General features: G+C 46.4%; 1 protein-coding gene across 1 annotated transcript in view; it reads left to right on the top strand.

Annotated features, from left to right (window-relative positions):
- Positions 1–17393, top strand: part of LOC110576941 (laminin subunit alpha-3-like) — a 188260-nt gene that overhangs the window by 93007 nt on the left and 77860 nt on the right. Inside the window, exons 10-12 of the mRNA XM_021686192.1 lie at positions 916–1047; positions 2391–2453; positions 9413–9547. Coding sequence (XP_021541867.1) covers positions 916–1047; positions 2391–2453; positions 9413–9547 — 330 coding nt within the window. The remainder of the gene's footprint in view (positions 1–915; positions 1048–2390; positions 2454–9412; positions 9548–17393) is intronic.

The raw sequence follows: 17393 nt of genomic DNA, 5'->3' as shown, positions 1-17393 counted from the left end.
CCCGGAATCACTGTTCTCGGTGATTCTCGGCTCTCCATCACTGTTCTAGGTTCTTTCTTCATCACTGAAGTGGTCTCGCAGTCTTGTAAAGATGTTACAGACATAGCATAGAGAATCCACAGGATGCATCAGTCCTAAGCAAGTTAAGCAAAGGACACCAGAAGAAGCTAGCCTGGGGTGATGCTTGCTGCCCACAGCTTCCCCAGCTTCCCAGTTCCTCACGGGGCATGTACTTCGCTGTGTTCTGACAATATTTTTGCTGTCCAAGGTCAGGACTTGCCAGGTCAGGGGAAGCTCCCAAGGGAGGGGTTACCAAGCCTCTTGTATCCCAAGTATGTCTGTCTGGAATGCAAACCTAACAGTTGTGTTGGTTGCAAAACTGCCTTCAGTAAGTCCTGTCACTGGAATCTAACATTTGGGTTATGGGCACAATCTTGCTGTGCTGTCCACATGTTATATATCAATGTCTACGCATCCTGCACTCATGACCACATCGCACCTAGGTAATGATGACCCCACCACGTGGACATTCACAGTTGGCTTGTGGCCCGGGGGAGGGGGAGCGGGGGGCTGTGCCCAACAGACCTACCAGGGGCTGCAGCACCGCCCCTGCCCGCCCCCGCCCAGCCCCTCTGATTGGAGTCTGTGCACACCTTGCTTCCGATGCATGAGCCGGACAGTGCTCAGTGTAATAAATGGTATTCTCGATAACTCAGTGTGGATGCCTTTTAAAGCTTATCTCTGAGGGTCCCTGGGGTTTGGTCGATGCAAACGATTAAGCAGGTATGAAGTGGAAAACAGGTTGTGCCCTTTCAAGAATAACCAGGGGCCAACAGGAAAGTAGTACACACTGCGTGAGAGGTGCTGGGGACAGGGCCGCCTTCCTGAGCACACTGACGGCTGCGCCTCTCCTAGCTTGTCGCTGTAACCCCGAGCACGCGGAAGCCTGCGAGCCGGGCTCAGGCCGCTGCACCTGCAAGCCGAATTTCCGCGGAGACGACTGTGAGAAGTGTGCAGTTGGATACTATCACTTCCCCTTTTGCCTGCGTAAGTAGCGCCGGTAGGTGGAGAGGCATCCGTCCTGGCACGTAGCCGGTGCATTCACACCCGAGGGCACGGCAGGCAGGGTGGAGGCGCCACAGACACGGGGCCACATAGGCTGTATTCCCATGAAAGGGTTTGCAGAAGTTCAGAGCGTAACATTTATATGACTACATTTTATAGTCTTGTTTGTGCCCGATGATTAGGTTAGGTTGTACCATAGGGACTGCCATCCCAGGAGGTCAGAGAACAGTGATCCGTGTGTGTGATTTCTCTTCACAAAAGAACTTGGAAGAAGTGTCAAGGGCGCCAGATGTCCGTGTGCACACACATAGTGTGTGTCAGTGTTTTGGGTGTCCGGGGGATGTGTTGCCCCTTGCCCACTGTGCCATCGGCCAGGTTACCATGGGCCCCCACCTCCCCTACTGCAGTGATCGGAGGGAATGTCTCAGCATCTCGGAGAGAGAAAAGAGGTATCTGGTAGAAGCACCACAGAACATGAAACAGGAGAGTCTGAAATCAGCCCCGCAAATTGTAACAAGAGCCATGGTTCTGTTTGTTCTGCTAAAGTGTAAAAACTGCACTTTTGTGTTAGGACAAAGAAACACTGTCTCAACCCCCTCTTCACCCTTGCTGAATTGGTTCTTGCATTCCCAGCTTTGTGGGGCAGGGAAAGCATCGTGTGTTGTAGGGACATGGGGGCAGGACACATGTGAATGGGGTGATTTTATGTCCTGGCTCACACCTGCTGTCCCAGGGGAATCATTAAACTAGCTCCCACTTTCACCATCCAGTAGCCTAGTTTGGAGGATGAATTACATGATGATCTTATATTTAAAGAAACTAATTTTTTAAGCAGCAGTATTCAGTTAACACTGAATTGAAGCTCAATCCACTTAGACTCTGTAACTATTAGTTACAGGCTAAGCAGAAACTGCACTTGCTTTTTTAGTGACAAAAAGAAACCTGAAACAATTTTATGGCATAAACCAAATTTTATGGGGGAAAAAAAAACTTGAAAAAAAAATTTAAAAAACTGTTCTCAATTTTACATTAAAAAAACCAATAAAGATGCTAAAGAAACCAGGCTTGTCCCTGCTTAGCCTGAGACATAGCTATTGTGAGCACAAAATATCCATTTCTGTTCGTTTAACAGACAAATCAGAATGTCTGACCACTCTGGTTTCAGTTGCATGTTCAATATAGCAGTATTGTCTTTCTCTAAATTAGGCTCCACATGCTACTTTTCACGAAATTAGAAGGGCTTCTTTCTAGTTCATGTGATTTAATATTTTACTTTACCGTCTCTTTAATCTTTCTCTGTATTTTTTTAAAAACGATTTTTCTAGGAATTCCCATTTTCCCTATTTCTACTCCGAGTCCAGAAAATCCAGTAGCTGGAGATATAAAAGGCAAGTACCCTCTCTTTTGGTTTAACTTCAATGGAAATGTGCTCCATATTATTTTTCTACTTCCTATGCCTGCTACTATGCCCAAGTTCAAGTGTTCCTTAGTGGAGCCTGGCGGGCGCCTTGCAGGTATTGTTCTCTATGCCAGTCTGTCTTTTGCATGATGCTCCCTGATTAAGGAGACTAAAGAGAGTTTGAAGTGTATGTCACTTCCTTGCTCAGAAACTTCCAGTGGCAGTCAGTTGCCTACTGTCTTGTTTGGGGTCTACGTACAGAGACCCTGAGAAAGGATTTGAGCCCAAGCAGTCGATTCTGGAGGTGATCCCAGGAGACATCAGTAAGGGGGTGAGTCAGGGAGTGAAGGGATCCGGTATGAAGAGGCATTAGCAAGCAAGGTCCTCATAGCACCTGGAGCTCCATCCCTCTAGGCAACTCTAGGAGACAACGTAGAACTCGCTCGGCATTATCCCAGCTGACGGGGTAACTTCAGTTACCTGCCACTGACGGAGGGCTGCTTCTGGGGCTTGGTGCGCTGGGAGGCTGAGGAGCTCCTGCAGCCAGACAGGTTCCCCCGGGCAGAGGTGTGCAGGGAGCAGCCTTTGGGGTAGAGAGGTGAGTGCTGAGAGGGTGTGGGTGCTACACGTGTCTCATCACTCATTCTGCACGTGTTTTAGGATCACCTGGTACGTGTCCAGCAACATTCTGGCTGCTGGGGACTTGTCAGCGAACAGAACAGAGAAAAGTCCCCCGCTCTCCTAGAGCTTATATTCCAGTGGAGGGACTCATACAATAACAAAAATAATATACAAACCACTAAAAAATGAAATCTCTAATATGTTAGATTATGATATGCAGGGTTGTGTCCTGCACAAGGGTGCTACTTTTAAGGGGCGGGGGAGCCTTTCACATCGTAGATATAAACTAACCCATACGAGGAATATTCTAGGTCTTGAGGTTTGATTCTGGAGCTGGGGGCGGTGTTCTAGGTAAGCCCACAATAGCACACGCAGGGACACACGCACTCAGGAAGGCACACTGCTCCATCCGGGCACAGCACACGCGCACAGCCCATGACTGTGCCCCATCTGGACCATGTTGACCTCACCCACTGAGCTTGCTTCTCACCCCCTCCGGGGCGCCAATAGCCTGACGGTCACATGACGGGGGAAGGGAGTGAGTACCAGGGGTGTGTGAGCACACCTGCCCCTCCTCCTGGTGTGTCCAGGGTGTGGGTGGGCAGAGAAGGGGCACTTGGGACCAGACAAGAAGATGGTCTCTAGAGAGCTCTTTTCCACAGAAGACTTCCATTTCTTCTGCAACAATATAGCAGCTCAAGGGATGTGCTGCCGGCAGCCTGGGCCATGAGTGCTGTGCAGAATGTAAGTCTGGGAGAGAGGGGGAGAATGTGAGGTTTGCAGATTTCAATAGGGTCGTCAGGGGGGACCTCACTGAGGAGATAAGCAAGGACCTGAGGGCGTGAGGGGTGAGCTCTGCAGGTGTCTGGGGACAAGCATCGAGAGCCAGGAAAGAGCCAGTGTGAAGTCTTCGGGACGCATGCTGGGGTGTTCACTGAACAAACGGGAGACTGGGCTGTGAAAGCGGAGTGAGCACAGGCAAGAGAGGTAAAGGGAAGTGCCGGGGACCAGATGGCAGGGCCCTGTCAGCCGCTGCAAAGACATAACCTTCTATTCTCAATGAGAGAGGAGCCAAGGACCGTTTGCCCAGAGAAACGATGTTGCATACAAAACTCTGTGGCTACTGTGTTGAAAACCAGCCGTAGGAGGAGAAAAGAGGAAGCAGGGAGATGCCCTGGAAAGCTATTGCGATCATCTGTGAGGGAGAGGTGATGGTGGCTCGGACCCAGGAGGTGTCCGTGGAGGCGACACGAGGAGGACAGATTGTGGGTATAATCTGAAGCTAGAACCAACAAGGCCTGCCAGGGGGTGGCTGGCCTAGAAGTGGGATATGAGAGAGAGAGAGGCCACTGCGGTGACTCCGAGGCTCCTGGATGGAGCAAACAGGAGGAAGAGGTGCCATTTGTTGAGGCGGGAAAGGCTGCAGAAGACAAGGCGAAGTGCGGGGCTGGGGAGGGACAGGCCGACACGGTGACGGGAACTTAGGGACCCTCTCTTCTGGCTGTTCCTTTTTTCTCTCTTTGAAATAAGTATCAAGGTCAGGGCAGGAGGTGAGGTTGGGGAGGAAGCTGTGGGGTTGAAGAGATAGAAGGTATGAAAGAGTCATCCTGGGATGTGGGGGAGAGAATGGGCTTGGAAATGTCGTAGGATTTGGGGGCAGCACAGAGGGCTCACCTGCGCACAGCCAGCTCCTCTGGCCAAACCACGGTGCTCTGTGTCGTTATGCAGAGTTATTGTCGTAAGCCTTCACCAGACACTTGGTCCCTGAGGACAGCAGCTATGCTTCTAATTCCTGCAGTATCTACCCTGCCCGTAGCGGGTGGTATCCTGACTATAGTGGCTGTCTGCAAATGTTTCCTTAATGTTTCTTCATTGACTAGAGTGGAACTCAGCTTTTGAGCCTTGATTACACCACACATCTTGGGTTTTTTCCACAAGAATGTCTTAGACCTCCCATTTACTGTTTCCAGTAATCCTTTTGTTATTCAATTCCTTTTTCTCCCCAAGTAGACTGGCGGTGACTTTCCGGGGTGGCGGGGGTCGGGGGGGGGGAAGAAATCTAATTGAATTTGAAGGGATGTTCAGACATCTGTTACAAAATACAAGGGAAGTCTTAGAACACCACCTCAGGGAAAAGACATTTCAAGGAATGCAGTAAGATCTGTTTGGGAATTTGAATCCACACATATCACTTCAATTTGGTCTTTTGTTATTACATTTTAAAAACACACACTTTGGGGCCTGACTCCCAGCAGTGAACATTAGAAGCTCAAACATCTTGGGGCACCTAGGTGGCTCAGTTGGTTGAAGATCTGACTCTTGGTTTCAGCTCATGTCGTGATCTCAGGGTCCTGAGATCGAGCCCCACCTCGGGCTCCCTGCTCAGCGGGGAGTCTGCTTGAGATTCTCTCTCTTTCTCCCTCTGCCCCTCCTACTCATGCTTGCTCTCTCTCTCTCTCTCTAAAATAAATAAATCTTAAAAACAAAACAAAAAGAAGCTCAAACATCAGAAGATGCAGAACACTGGCTAATACTGAGCACCCTCCTACCCCTGAGAATTTTAATTCATTAAGGCCCATTGGTGTTTCATGTTTCCATGTTTTCTAGTACAGTCGTTCTTTTTTTTTTTTTTTTTTTAGATGTTATTTATTTATTTGACAGAGAGAGAGAACACAAGCAGGGGGAGAAGCAGGCAGAGGGAGAGGGAGAAGCAGGCTCCCTGCTGAGCACGGAGCCCAACATGGGGCTCGATCCCAGGACCCTGAGATCACGACCTGAGCTGAAGACAGATACTTAACCGACTGAGCCACCCAGGCACCCCAAGTACAGTGGTTCTTAAACAGGGCTGTGTTTTAGAATCCCTTGCTTTTACAAAGTAGAAATTCCTCTGTAGCACCCCAGATTAGTTTTCCAGAATGAAGTCCAGGCTTGTATTTTGAACAAGTTTTCCAGATGATTCTGATATATGTCTCTTGTTAAGAACCACTGCTCTCGTTACTGGAAATCCCATTTAGGGGTTGACAAACCGTTTCCCCCAAATGGTCAGATGATAAATTTTTGGATTTGTAGGTGAAGTTGCAAATACTCAACGTTGCTGTTGTACCAGGAAAGCAACCGTAGACAGCATGTACATGAAAGATCTAGGCTGTGTCCCGGTAAAATTTTATTTACTAAAACAGGATGGATTTGGTTCTCAGACCATACTTTACAGATTGTGAGATTATATCAGAATTTCAGGGTTTAGGATTCTGTACCCAGGCAATGTATTTTACCAGGAGATTCCAAAGTGCAGCCAAGATTGAGAACCACATTATTGGAAAACCCATATGCTCAGTTCCAGACAGGATGACTTGAAGCAAAAGAACAGAGCAGTTTTGCAGATCCGAATGTTTTCAGGTTGTTTTCATTATATTTCATGACCTTGGATTTCATTGAGGTTTTCTGGGTCCAAGGGATCATTTATATCCACTTGAGATTTATTTCTAGGAAGTCAGTGTATCATGGACACATCTTCTAGGGCTCCCTTTGAAAACGACAGCGTATGCAAAACATGCACTCAAGGCGCGTGCACACGTTTATGCCTCCAAGTTCAAACAAACAGTGGGGACCAGCCAAACAGCAGCTGCAGAAACTTGACCTAGGAGATCGAGGCGATCTGGGGATGATTATGTAAAGCCGCCCATGGGGCCTGAAGACATGGGTGCCCAGGAGGTTTCTTGACAAATATCATGAAAAGGGTTTGAGACCCCCTCCAGTCACTTTATAATTAGCTACTTGCCTTTGCCAGAGCTTTGAGGTCAGTGTGGTTGGGGCTGGAGGACATGCTCACCATGGGAACTTAGAGGTGGGGGCCACAGCCGCTAGGACATGCTTCCCTGGCTGTGTCCTTCCCCGGGGCCAGGCATGTCATCTGCTTGGCAGGTGGGCCAGTCGCTGCTGTCACAGAGACGTGTCAGATAAGGCTTAAAGACGGACAGGAAAATCCTGGTATCTCTGTTGGAGGCTCTGTGTGGATGCCTATACAATAGAATTCAAGGAGTGGTGTTTACTAAAAAGAATTGAACGTATTCAAGAGTATATTGAGTGTGTTTTTCATTCATTAAACGTTCCCTACGTGCCTCCTCTGTATTAGGCACACTCCCTGCTCCCTGGAAGCTCCTTCCTGGGGAAGACACAGGCAGGTAAACTGTTAAAACAGCAGGAGCTAACACTACGCCTGGGCGAGAGCACGAAGCTGGGGAAGCCAGCAGGAGGGGTGTCCTTACAGAATGAAGGGAGGGAGGGAGGCAGGCAGGAAGGAGGAGGGTGGGAGCTGTGGGAGAGCTTCCCCAGAGCGGGAGACGGCGCTGAGTCGTGGGGCGTGACGGAGTTAGCCAGGCAGAGGGACAGCTGAGAGAAGGCATGGGGACAGGAGTGGGATGGCAGGTAGGTCACTGGGGCTGTCAGGGGTAGGGGGGAGAAGTTCAGGAAGAGGAGAGGATTAGGGAAAGACGAGAGCTGGCAGCCAGGCTCAGCTGTGTGGGTTGAAGGGCGCAGCTGCACCCCATCTGCAGGGGCGCCATATCCATGGAGGATGCCGAAGATTTGTATCTTTATGGTGACCATTGTATGGCAAGTGTCAGAAAAGCATCTTGAGAAGGAACGCTTTTCCTAGGCTTACGATGTCACACATGTCAAAGACGTTGGGTTGTGTCCTGAAGGCATTGTGTTACCTTTGAGGAATTTAAACTGGAAAATGGTATGAGAAGGTTGGTGTTTTAGAAAGATCACTCTTGACACTGGTATGGAGAATGGATTGGAAGGGGCAAGATGGGAAGCAGTCAGCCTGGTTAGGAGGCTCTCAAAATAATCTAGACAAACGAGGATGAGGCCCTGAACAAAGGCTCTAGAACTCTGGAAGCAGGGGACGATTCCAGAGACTTTCCTGAGCTATAATCACTATGACCTGATGGTGAGGTATGGGGAAGTGAGGGTCAGGGAGCCGTGAAGGGGGCCTCCAGGTTTCTGACTCTGTGTGGGATGATTTGCTAGGTAAGGAAGAAGAAATGTTGAAAAGTGAATTTCAGAAACAACTTAAAAAAATGCATAGGTACTAGATGCTTTCTTTTCTGTTTATAGGTGGTTGTAAATCAGGATTCTTTGGGCCTTGAAGCCAATGTAAAGTTCAAGTATCTTATTGAATTCCAATGCTTGGTTTTAATGCCCAGACTGTAACTGACAGTCAAATTTTCTCTTTCCTGTGGACTCACACGGTTGTCTCAGGGTTCCTGGAAAGTGAGAATGGAAACCGCAAAACCTGTTGTGATCTGGGCTCAGAAGTCACACCAGAGCACTTTCACTTGCTTCTGTGGGTCAAAGCACAAGTCATGAGGCCATTAAGTGATTTCAGTAATTAAAGTGTTGTGAAAGGGGCGCTTGGGTGGCTCAGTCTGTTAAGCGTCCAACTCTTGGTTTCAGCTCAGGTCATGATCTCAGGGTCCTGGGATGGAGCCCCATGCTGGGCTCTGCACAGAGCGTGGAGTCTGCTTGAGATTCTCTCCCCCCCTCTACCTCTGCCTCCACTCATGCTCTCTCTCTCTCTCAAAATAAATAAATAAAATTAAAAAAAAAAGTGTTGTGAAAGACTAGCACAGCTAAGATAGAGAAGAGGAGAAGGAAAGAGGGAGCCTGCTCATGCAGATGGGTTGGGGAAGGTGTTCCTAGGAGTTGACTCTGAACTAAGACCTAAGGGACGAGAAAGAACCAGGAGAGGGCATTACAGGCAGAGGGAACAGCCAGAGCAAAGGTACTGAGGCAGGGAAGTGGTGGTTGGAGGGATAGGAAGCAGCCTGGCTGCAGGGAAGGCCTTGTGCCTGGAGGGTTAAGCAAGACAACCCAAGCGTAGGCCCCTGAAAGCCACGGCTGGCACATAGTAGGGCTGAATTTATGTTAGTTTCTTTTCTTCTAAAAAATGGTGGAAGGTAGAAATATGTTAATTTGGTAAAATATGTTAATGGTCATGAGATAGGAATCTATTAAATTGAAGTTTTACTGCATAAGGCTCTGATTTGGAAAAAAAAGCAAAGTATTTCCCCAGGGGTAGATGTTGAAAGATTGTAGCTGCTTTGCAAACGAGTGCCCACCCTAGATGTTTCTTAATGGCATCCCAGACCTTTCCTTCAAGTTTGTTTATTTCCCTTTAACGTGTAGTGTTCTCGGTCAAGGATGTCTAGAAGCCACAGATGACTCCTTATATCTATGTTTCCATGACGGACACCCGAGGGAAGGCAGGAACTGAGAAAGGAAGGAGATCGGAGGCCCCCTTCTGAGAGTCCTTTCTCCTTGCAGGGTGTGACTGTGACTTGGAAGGCGTTCTCCCCCAAATATGTGATGCCTACGGAAGGTGCCTTTGCCGCCCTGGGGTCGAGGGCCCGCGGTGTGATGCCTGCCGCTTGGGTTTCTACTCATTCCCTATTTGCCAAGGTAAGGGGGCAGCACACAGCACAGTGATCGTCCGTCCCTCGAGGTCAGTTTCCTCTTGAGGAAATGTGGAGGCACTTGCTGGCACAGCTGTGTGGCCTGAAGGTTAGCCAGTGAGCCCCTGGCTTATATATGCGTGTTATAGGTGACTGTCCTCCTACCTGGGCCATGTCACCTCCCTTCTTTTGTCTTTCCCACCCTACCCCTCCTCCTCCCCGGTGGTAAGCACATGGGCTCTGGAGCTTCCCCGGGTGGGAATCCTGACTCTGGAAAGGACGTGGTAGCTGAACAGTGTTTAGGAGCCTGCCGGGCAGATGAGGAGAGGAGGCGGGATTCCGGGGAGAGGGACCAGCAAGCATGAAACCACTAACTTCTCCCCACTACTTGTTCTGTGTCCTAGTAAGAGTCACCGAAGGAGATGGAGGGTGGGAAGAGGAGGTGTCTGACCCAGTCCCTAGAGCAAAAGAGGAATGTAGTGAGTGTTGGGTGAATGAACGAATGAATGAATGAACTTGTCCAAGTGTTCCTCTGCCTCCCGATCCACTGCCTGCCATTGTTCTTCCCCCAGCAGGGAAAGGGAGGGAAGAGAAGAAGAGAGGATTACCGGTCAGGGCTCAAGGCAGGAACTGAATACCCCTCCAGGTGTTATAAACAGACAGGGACTTGCTCTCCGTCCTTAGGTGCTCAGCTCAGTCGTTAAGGGCTGGAGGGCAGGCTCCAGGCGGGGCTTCCAAGGAGGCTCCCAATAGAAAGGCTGAGCGTTAAGCCGGGATTGTGGTAGCACAGCTGCAGGAGAGAAGGACTGCAGTCCTGCTGCCTCCACAGCCATCGCTTGGTCCCGGGGCAGCTAGATGGGACTCAGCTGCGGAAATGCTCAGGAAGTGCGGAAGGCAGCCTTCTCTTCACTTCCACCTTTCTAATCTTATTCAAGTACTAATTATTTGCAAAACCAAGTTGGCATCCAGACTCCAGAACCCAGCTCCAGGAGAATCTGGAAAGTGCTGTTTGGAGCTTGCCAGCCCCTGAGCACAGTTGGAGGCTACAGTCAGTATTGAGCAATCTCATCTGCCATGTCAGTTGCTAGAAAACCAGGGAGGCAGGTGCAGTCAGGGCCGACCTTCCCCACTCCCGGAGCTGGAGGCTAAAGTGGTGAAGCACCAGGTTCGTACTGGGTGTCCCTTGGGGCAAGTTGCTTAGCCCCTCTGTTTCGCAATTGCCTCGTAATCGTGCAGATTACAGACACACTGACTGTGAAGCTCTTAGTGCCTGGGAAGCACTCACTTGTATGGAAAAGGAAATGGCTTCCTTCTCCTCTTGGTCCCCTGTCGCACTCTGTTCACAGACCTCTATCCTCTGCTCCAGCTGTCTCAGCCTTTGCCACTGGGAGCCACAGAAGCTCACCCTCAACCAGAGAAATTCAGTATTAGTGGTTGGAATGCCCAATACGTTTCCCATGGAAATATCAGTACGGGTGATGCTTATGTTCAAATTGTGTGAATCCTACTAGAGGCAAATTCTGTTCAACTGGCTCCACCGTCTTGCAGGGTAACCTCGTCCTTGCTCCTGGTATTATTTCTGTGGAAAGATATCCTAAATCATGAAGTTCCGTGCACAAGTTGGGGATGATTACATTTCTGTTTTAAGCTGGAAACCCCACGTGGGGAACCAGTGGGAGGGAGAGGGAGTGGAGACCCTCCATTTCAGCTGTCCATGAGGGCCAAGCCCAGAGGAGCTCATGGTGGGAGAAGGCAAGACGATGAGCAGTGAAAATGAGGTCTTTTCACCAAAAGCAGGAGAAGGGTTGGGGCAGCCAGGTAGTTTATCTCACTCCCCTCCTGTAACAGGCAAGCACTTTCTAGTTGCTCTTTGTTTTGTCGACACTCCCCCAATTATATTGTAGATGTAAGCTGTTTGGGGGCAAGGCGTGGACAGAATGTCTCATGTTAATTTTCTAATAATCTGCTGACATTCAGGTTAGTTCTGCTTCAGCTGCCATGCTTGTGATTGAAAGTATCCCAAAGGTTTTCTTTTTTCCTCCTCCTTATCAGCCCCAACTCCAGCCTCATTCTGCTAGAATGAATTACAAATATTCCAACCTAGTCATTCCCTTGAGCAAGGCTGTCAGATTGTGCCTTTGTGTCTATGGATATAAAGGTGAAGAGTAATACGTTAATTTTAAGAATGCTCTTTTTTCCACACTTCTTCACTACTAGAACTAATTCATTTTAAGACAGGTAGAAAATACAAAGGTGTATTTATGACAGAGCAGAGGAAGGTGGGACTTCCAGAATGGCAGAGTAGGGAGCTCAGTGGGACCCTCTCTCCAACAAAACAAAACTTTAGCTGGTAAAGAATTTTTAATAATCATTTAAAATCTCTGGAAATTGTCCTAAGAGCAAATGAAGGAATATTTACTTAAAAAAATCTAAATATCGGTAAGATCAAGTCTGACATTTGAGCTCCGTTACCCCCTCCACCCCAACTGTGTGTTGTAGAAGCTCTACCCTGGGCATGGACAGCCAAGAAGATGGGGGTTCACTTTCTTCTAAATTCCTGTTCTGGGGTTACAGTTTCACCCGAGGAGGGGCAGGCTGCTGGCATTTCTCATTGCCCCCTGGCTTGTGTTATAGAAGCTCTATTCCAGGCAGGCTCAGCAGAGAGGACCATGTCTTCTCTTTCTCCACCCAGCCCCACCTGTATGGTGGAGACTCTACACCAAGCCCTGCAGGCTGAAAATACTAGAACCCGATCACCTGCACCCCATTTAGCTCATAGAGTGGAGGTCCCAAACTAGGAGAGGCAAGCTGAGATGACCAGGAGCTACCACTCCTATGCCCGCTGCCTGCTCATAGAGCAGGGGTGTCATGCCAGGAAAAGTGGGTCCTCATCTTCAAGTCTGGTGGTCCAGGAGCTCTGCACAGCCTGGAGGACAGGGAGGTCATAATGATAAAGAGTTGGGAAGCTCTGTCTGAGGGAATTATTTTAACAGAAGGGGCCAGAGGGTGTTGCAGAAAACATTGTAGATCCTGGTGTGGAGCAATTACGAGGAGGCTGGTAGCTCTGGTATAAGCATGATGGCAGAGCAGTGGGAAGTTTAGTAGAGAGAATCAGAGGAAGTTCAGCCAAGAAGAGCCCTTCTGATGTCACAGATAAGTCTGCAGGTTGGGAAGGTTGTGTGTGCGTGCTAGATCTCACCTCTTGAGGAGGAGTCCAATCAGATGGGGGGGGGGGGGGAAGACTCAGAAGCATCCCCATGCTGCACACAAATCCATTACCTTAGGGTCGTAGCCACGCTGGCAGAAGGGATTTAAGCACAACCTCTAATCAAACATTGACCAAACAAGCTGCTCTGATACAGGGTAACTCCTAAGGAACCAGGCTTAAAAAGGATACCTTAGTCATCGCTGGTTATCTAGAACTGTGTGGTGCCCAAGTCTGTACCCTCTCAGGAGTGACCAGAGAGGAAAAATCGAAACTAGTAGTCCCTGGCTGAATGTAAGGGGAAAATGTGAATTCTCCACACTGTAGTAGCAGCCTCCAAGCTATACACATATGCAATGGGAAAGGGTAAAAATCTGACTGGACAAGCAGGTTCAAGCACCACGTTCAACCAGTCAGTTGCTTGATGGACCCAGGGGTGCCGCTGGGGTAACCAGGCCAGCAGATAAACACAAGGGGGAACGTCTGAGTGGGAACATCAGAGGCTGGACATTGGAGGGGAAGCAGGCCTTGCAAAACTAATTCATCCACATCATTAAACAACCAACCAACTAAGCAAACAAAGAATAATTCTGGTGGTAGCCAGCGTTCTATAATATGTCACCTAGAATGTCCAGTTTTCAAAAATAAAAAGAGAGATATGCAAAGAATCAGGGAAGTATGACCCATACACAGGTAAAAAGCAGCCAATAGAAACAGCTTTTGAATGGGCTCAGATGGTAGATTTAGCTGTGACCAAAATACCTGTTATAAATACGTACAGAGGTAATGGAAACCATGCTTAATGAATTAAAGGAAAGTGTAATGATAATGTCTAATCAAATGGAGAATATCAATGAAGAGACAGATACTGTATAAAAGAACCAAATGGAAATTCTGGAGTTGAAAAGTATAATTGAAATGAAGAATTCATCAGAGTGATTTGGTAGTAGATTTGAGCCAGCAGAAGAATCAGCAAACTTGATGACAGATCAATAAAGATTATTCAGTCTGAAAAACAGAGAAAAGAAGAATGAAGATAAATGGACAGAGCCTCAGAGAAATAGGAGACACCGAAGTGCACCAACATCCATGTAATGGGAGTACTGGAAAGAGAGGACAGAGGACGGGCCAGAAAACGTAGTCTAAGAAATAATGGCAGGGCGCCTGGGTGGCTCAGTTGGTTAAGCGACTGCCTTCGGCTCAAGTCATGATCCTGGAGTCCCGGGATCGAGTCCCGCATCCGGCTCCCTGCTCGGCGGGGAACCTGCTTCTCCCTCTGACCCTCCCCCCTCTCATGCTCTATCTCATTCTCTCTCTCAAATAAATAAATAAAATCTTTAAAAAAAAAAAAAAGGGATGGGGCGCCTGGGTGGCTCAGTTGGTTAAGCGACTGCTTTCGGCTCAGGTCATGATCCTGGAGTCCCGGGATCAAGTCCCGCGTCGGGCTCCCTGCTCAGCGGGGAGTCTGCTTCTCCCTCTGACCCTCCTCCCTCTCATGCTCTCTGTCTCTCATTCTCTCTGTCTCAAATAAATAAATAAAATCTTTAAAAAAAAAAAAAAGAAAGAATGGCAGAAAACTCCCCAAATCTAATGAAAAACAATCTACACCCTGAAGAAGTTTAATGAATTCCAAGCAGGATACCTGCAAAGAGAGCCCTACTCAGACTTCATGGTTTAAATGTTGAAAGACAGAAAAAAGTCTTACAAGAGCAAAAGAAAAATGACTCAGTCCAAGCCAGGGAATCCGTTAGAATGCCACCTGATTTCTCACCTGAAACAACACAGGCTAGAAGGCAGTGGGGCCACAGTCTAAGAACTGAAAGTAAAATTTGGTCAACCAAGAATTTTATATCCATCAAAATTATCTTTCAAAATGAAATCCAAATAAAGATATTCCCAGATGAACAAAAAGAGAGAATTTGAGGCTAGCCTACCTGCCTCATAAGAAATAGTAAAGGAGGTTCTTCAAGGCTGAAAGCAGGTGATGCCAGATAGTAGTTGGAGTTCACCTGCAAATATAGCGTGTTGGTAAAGGTAATTAGGTAGGTGTATTGGTCTGCTTGGGCTTCCATAACAGGATACTACAGACTATGTGGCCCAAACAACATTCATTCATTTTCTCATGGTTTTGGAGGCTAGAATTCTAAGATCAGGTGCTAGAAAATTGATTTCTGGTGAGTACTGTCTTCCTGGCTTGCAGACAGCTGCCTTCTCCTTGTATCCTCACATGTTCTTTCCTCTCTGTGTGGGCAGAAAGAAAGAGAGAGAAATCTCTGATATTTCTGCCTTTTTTAACAGAATATCGGTCCTGTAGGATTAGGACCCCACTTTTATGATCTCATTTAACTTTACCCCCTAAAGGTCCTATATCCAATTACAGTCACATCAGCGGTTAGAGCTTCAACATACGAATTTGGGAGGCACATAATTCAGTCCATAATAGTAAGTATTACAAAATATAGTATAATTGCATATTTTTACCCTTTCTTGTCTTGATTGATTTTAAAAGAAATTGCACAAGACTGTACACATACACACATACATGTATGTATGTTAGGTGGGCTTATAACATACATAGCATATATATACATAAACACACACACGTGTGTGTGTGTGTGTGTATGCCTATCCTGTACAGAAATGTAATATGTTTAGCAATAATAGCGCAAAGGAGATGGGTGAGAACAAAGCTACGAATTCGAATAAGGCAGTGACATCAAATCTATGGCAAGAAATGAAGAGAACCAGAAAGGATAAATAAGAAAGTTTATTAAGATACTCTATACATATGTATGTTCTCTCTTTTCTTCTATTGGCTTCTTTAGAAGATATAGATTATATAAATAAGTATAACAATGTATTGTTGGGTTTTGACATATTTAGACATACGTATAGCAATAACAGCACAAAAACAGAGAAAGAATGGAGTTATGTAGGAGTAAGGTCTATATGTCACTGGAACTAAGTTAGTGTAAATATGAAGTAGATGCTTTTAAGATGTATTTTGTAACTTCTAGAGCAACCACTAAGACAATAACAAACAATTAAAAATGTTGAAGTAAAATGTGATGCTAGAAAATATTCATTTAATACAAAAGAAGGCAATAAAAGGGGAATAGCAAAACAAAAAGATACGAAACATGTAGAAAACAAAATGCAAAATGGCAGAAGTAAACCCAACTGTATCAATAACAACATTAAATGTGAGTGGATTCTACAGCATACCATATACCAATAATAACCCCAATGGATCAAAAGCCCAAATATAAGAGCTTAGCCTGTAAAGCTCCTAGAAGAAAGCATAGATGTAAATCTTTGTGACTTTAGGTTAGGCAATTATTTTTTAGATTTGACACCAAAAGCACAGGCAACAAAAGAAAAAAACCAGATACTGGACTTTAAAAACCTTTGTGTTTCAAAGGACACTCTCAAGAAAGTGAAAAAACAACCCATTGAATGAAGGAAAGTACGTGCAAATCATGTGTCTGATAAGGCACAGATCTATAATATCAAGAATATCTAAAGAGCTCTTATAACACTCTAATTAAAAGACAACCTAATTAAAAAATGGACAGAGTATTTGAATAAATAGTTCTCCAAAGAAGATCTACAGTGGACCAATAAGCACATGAAAAGATGTTCCACATCATCAGTTATTAGGTAAATGCAAATTAAAAGCACAATGAAATACCATTTCCTATCCACTATAAAGGCAAGCTGTAACAAAGGTTGGCAAGGATGTGGGGAAATTTGAGCCCTCCTACAGTGCTAGTGGGATACAGCCATTTTGCAAACAGTTTTGCTATTTCTCAAAATGTTAAGCCTAAGGTTACCATATGATCCAGGAAGTCTACTCCTAGGTATATATCCAAAGGCAATGAGAACACACAACCACACAGTAGCTTGTATACCAATGTCTGAAGCAGCATTAGTCAGAGTAGCCAAGAAGGGGAAACGAACTACGTGTTCATGAGCTGATGAATGGATAAAAATGTAGTCTCTCCATATTATGGAATATTATTGGGAAAAAAAAGAAAGAAGTATGGATACATGCCACAACTTGGATGAACCTTGAAAACATGATGCTAAGTGAAAGAAGCTAGTCACAGAAGACCACATATTGCATGATTCCATTATATGAAATGTCAAGAACAGACAAATTCATAGAGACAGGAAGTAGATTAGTGGTTGCTTAGGGCTGGGATCGAGGTGGGTGGGGCGGCGGAGATGGGGCAATGGGGATTGACTGATAATGAGTATGGGGTTTCTTTTGGGGGGGGGACAAAAATGATTCTAAAATAAAAAAAACATTGAATTTACATTTTAAATGGATAAATTGTATGGTATATGAATTATATCTCAATAAACCTCTTTTTCAAAAAGATACGGGTGGGGGAATCCAGCACATGAAAGCAGGGTATTGCCTCTCCAGACACACATCAGCCTTATCTTTCTGGAAATTTGCGCCCATCTCTCCTGGTATCTTATTTACAACAGTGATAAAATGATATGCATTAGAATTTTGGAGTTAAAAGAAATTGAAATTACCTATTTTACTAATCTGAGATGCAGGGAAAGCTAGGTAGTTGCAGGGTGATGAGTAACACCACATTTCTTGACCCTCACCCTGGGGTACCTTTAGGAATTA

This window comes from Neomonachus schauinslandi, chromosome 14, assembly GCF_002201575.2.
Source record: "Neomonachus schauinslandi chromosome 14, ASM220157v2, whole genome shotgun sequence".
Lineage (NCBI taxonomy): Eukaryota > Metazoa > Chordata > Mammalia > Carnivora > Phocidae > Neomonachus > Neomonachus schauinslandi.
The sequence above is the reverse complement of the archived record's forward strand: the minus strand, read 5'-3'. Positions and strand labels throughout refer to the sequence as shown.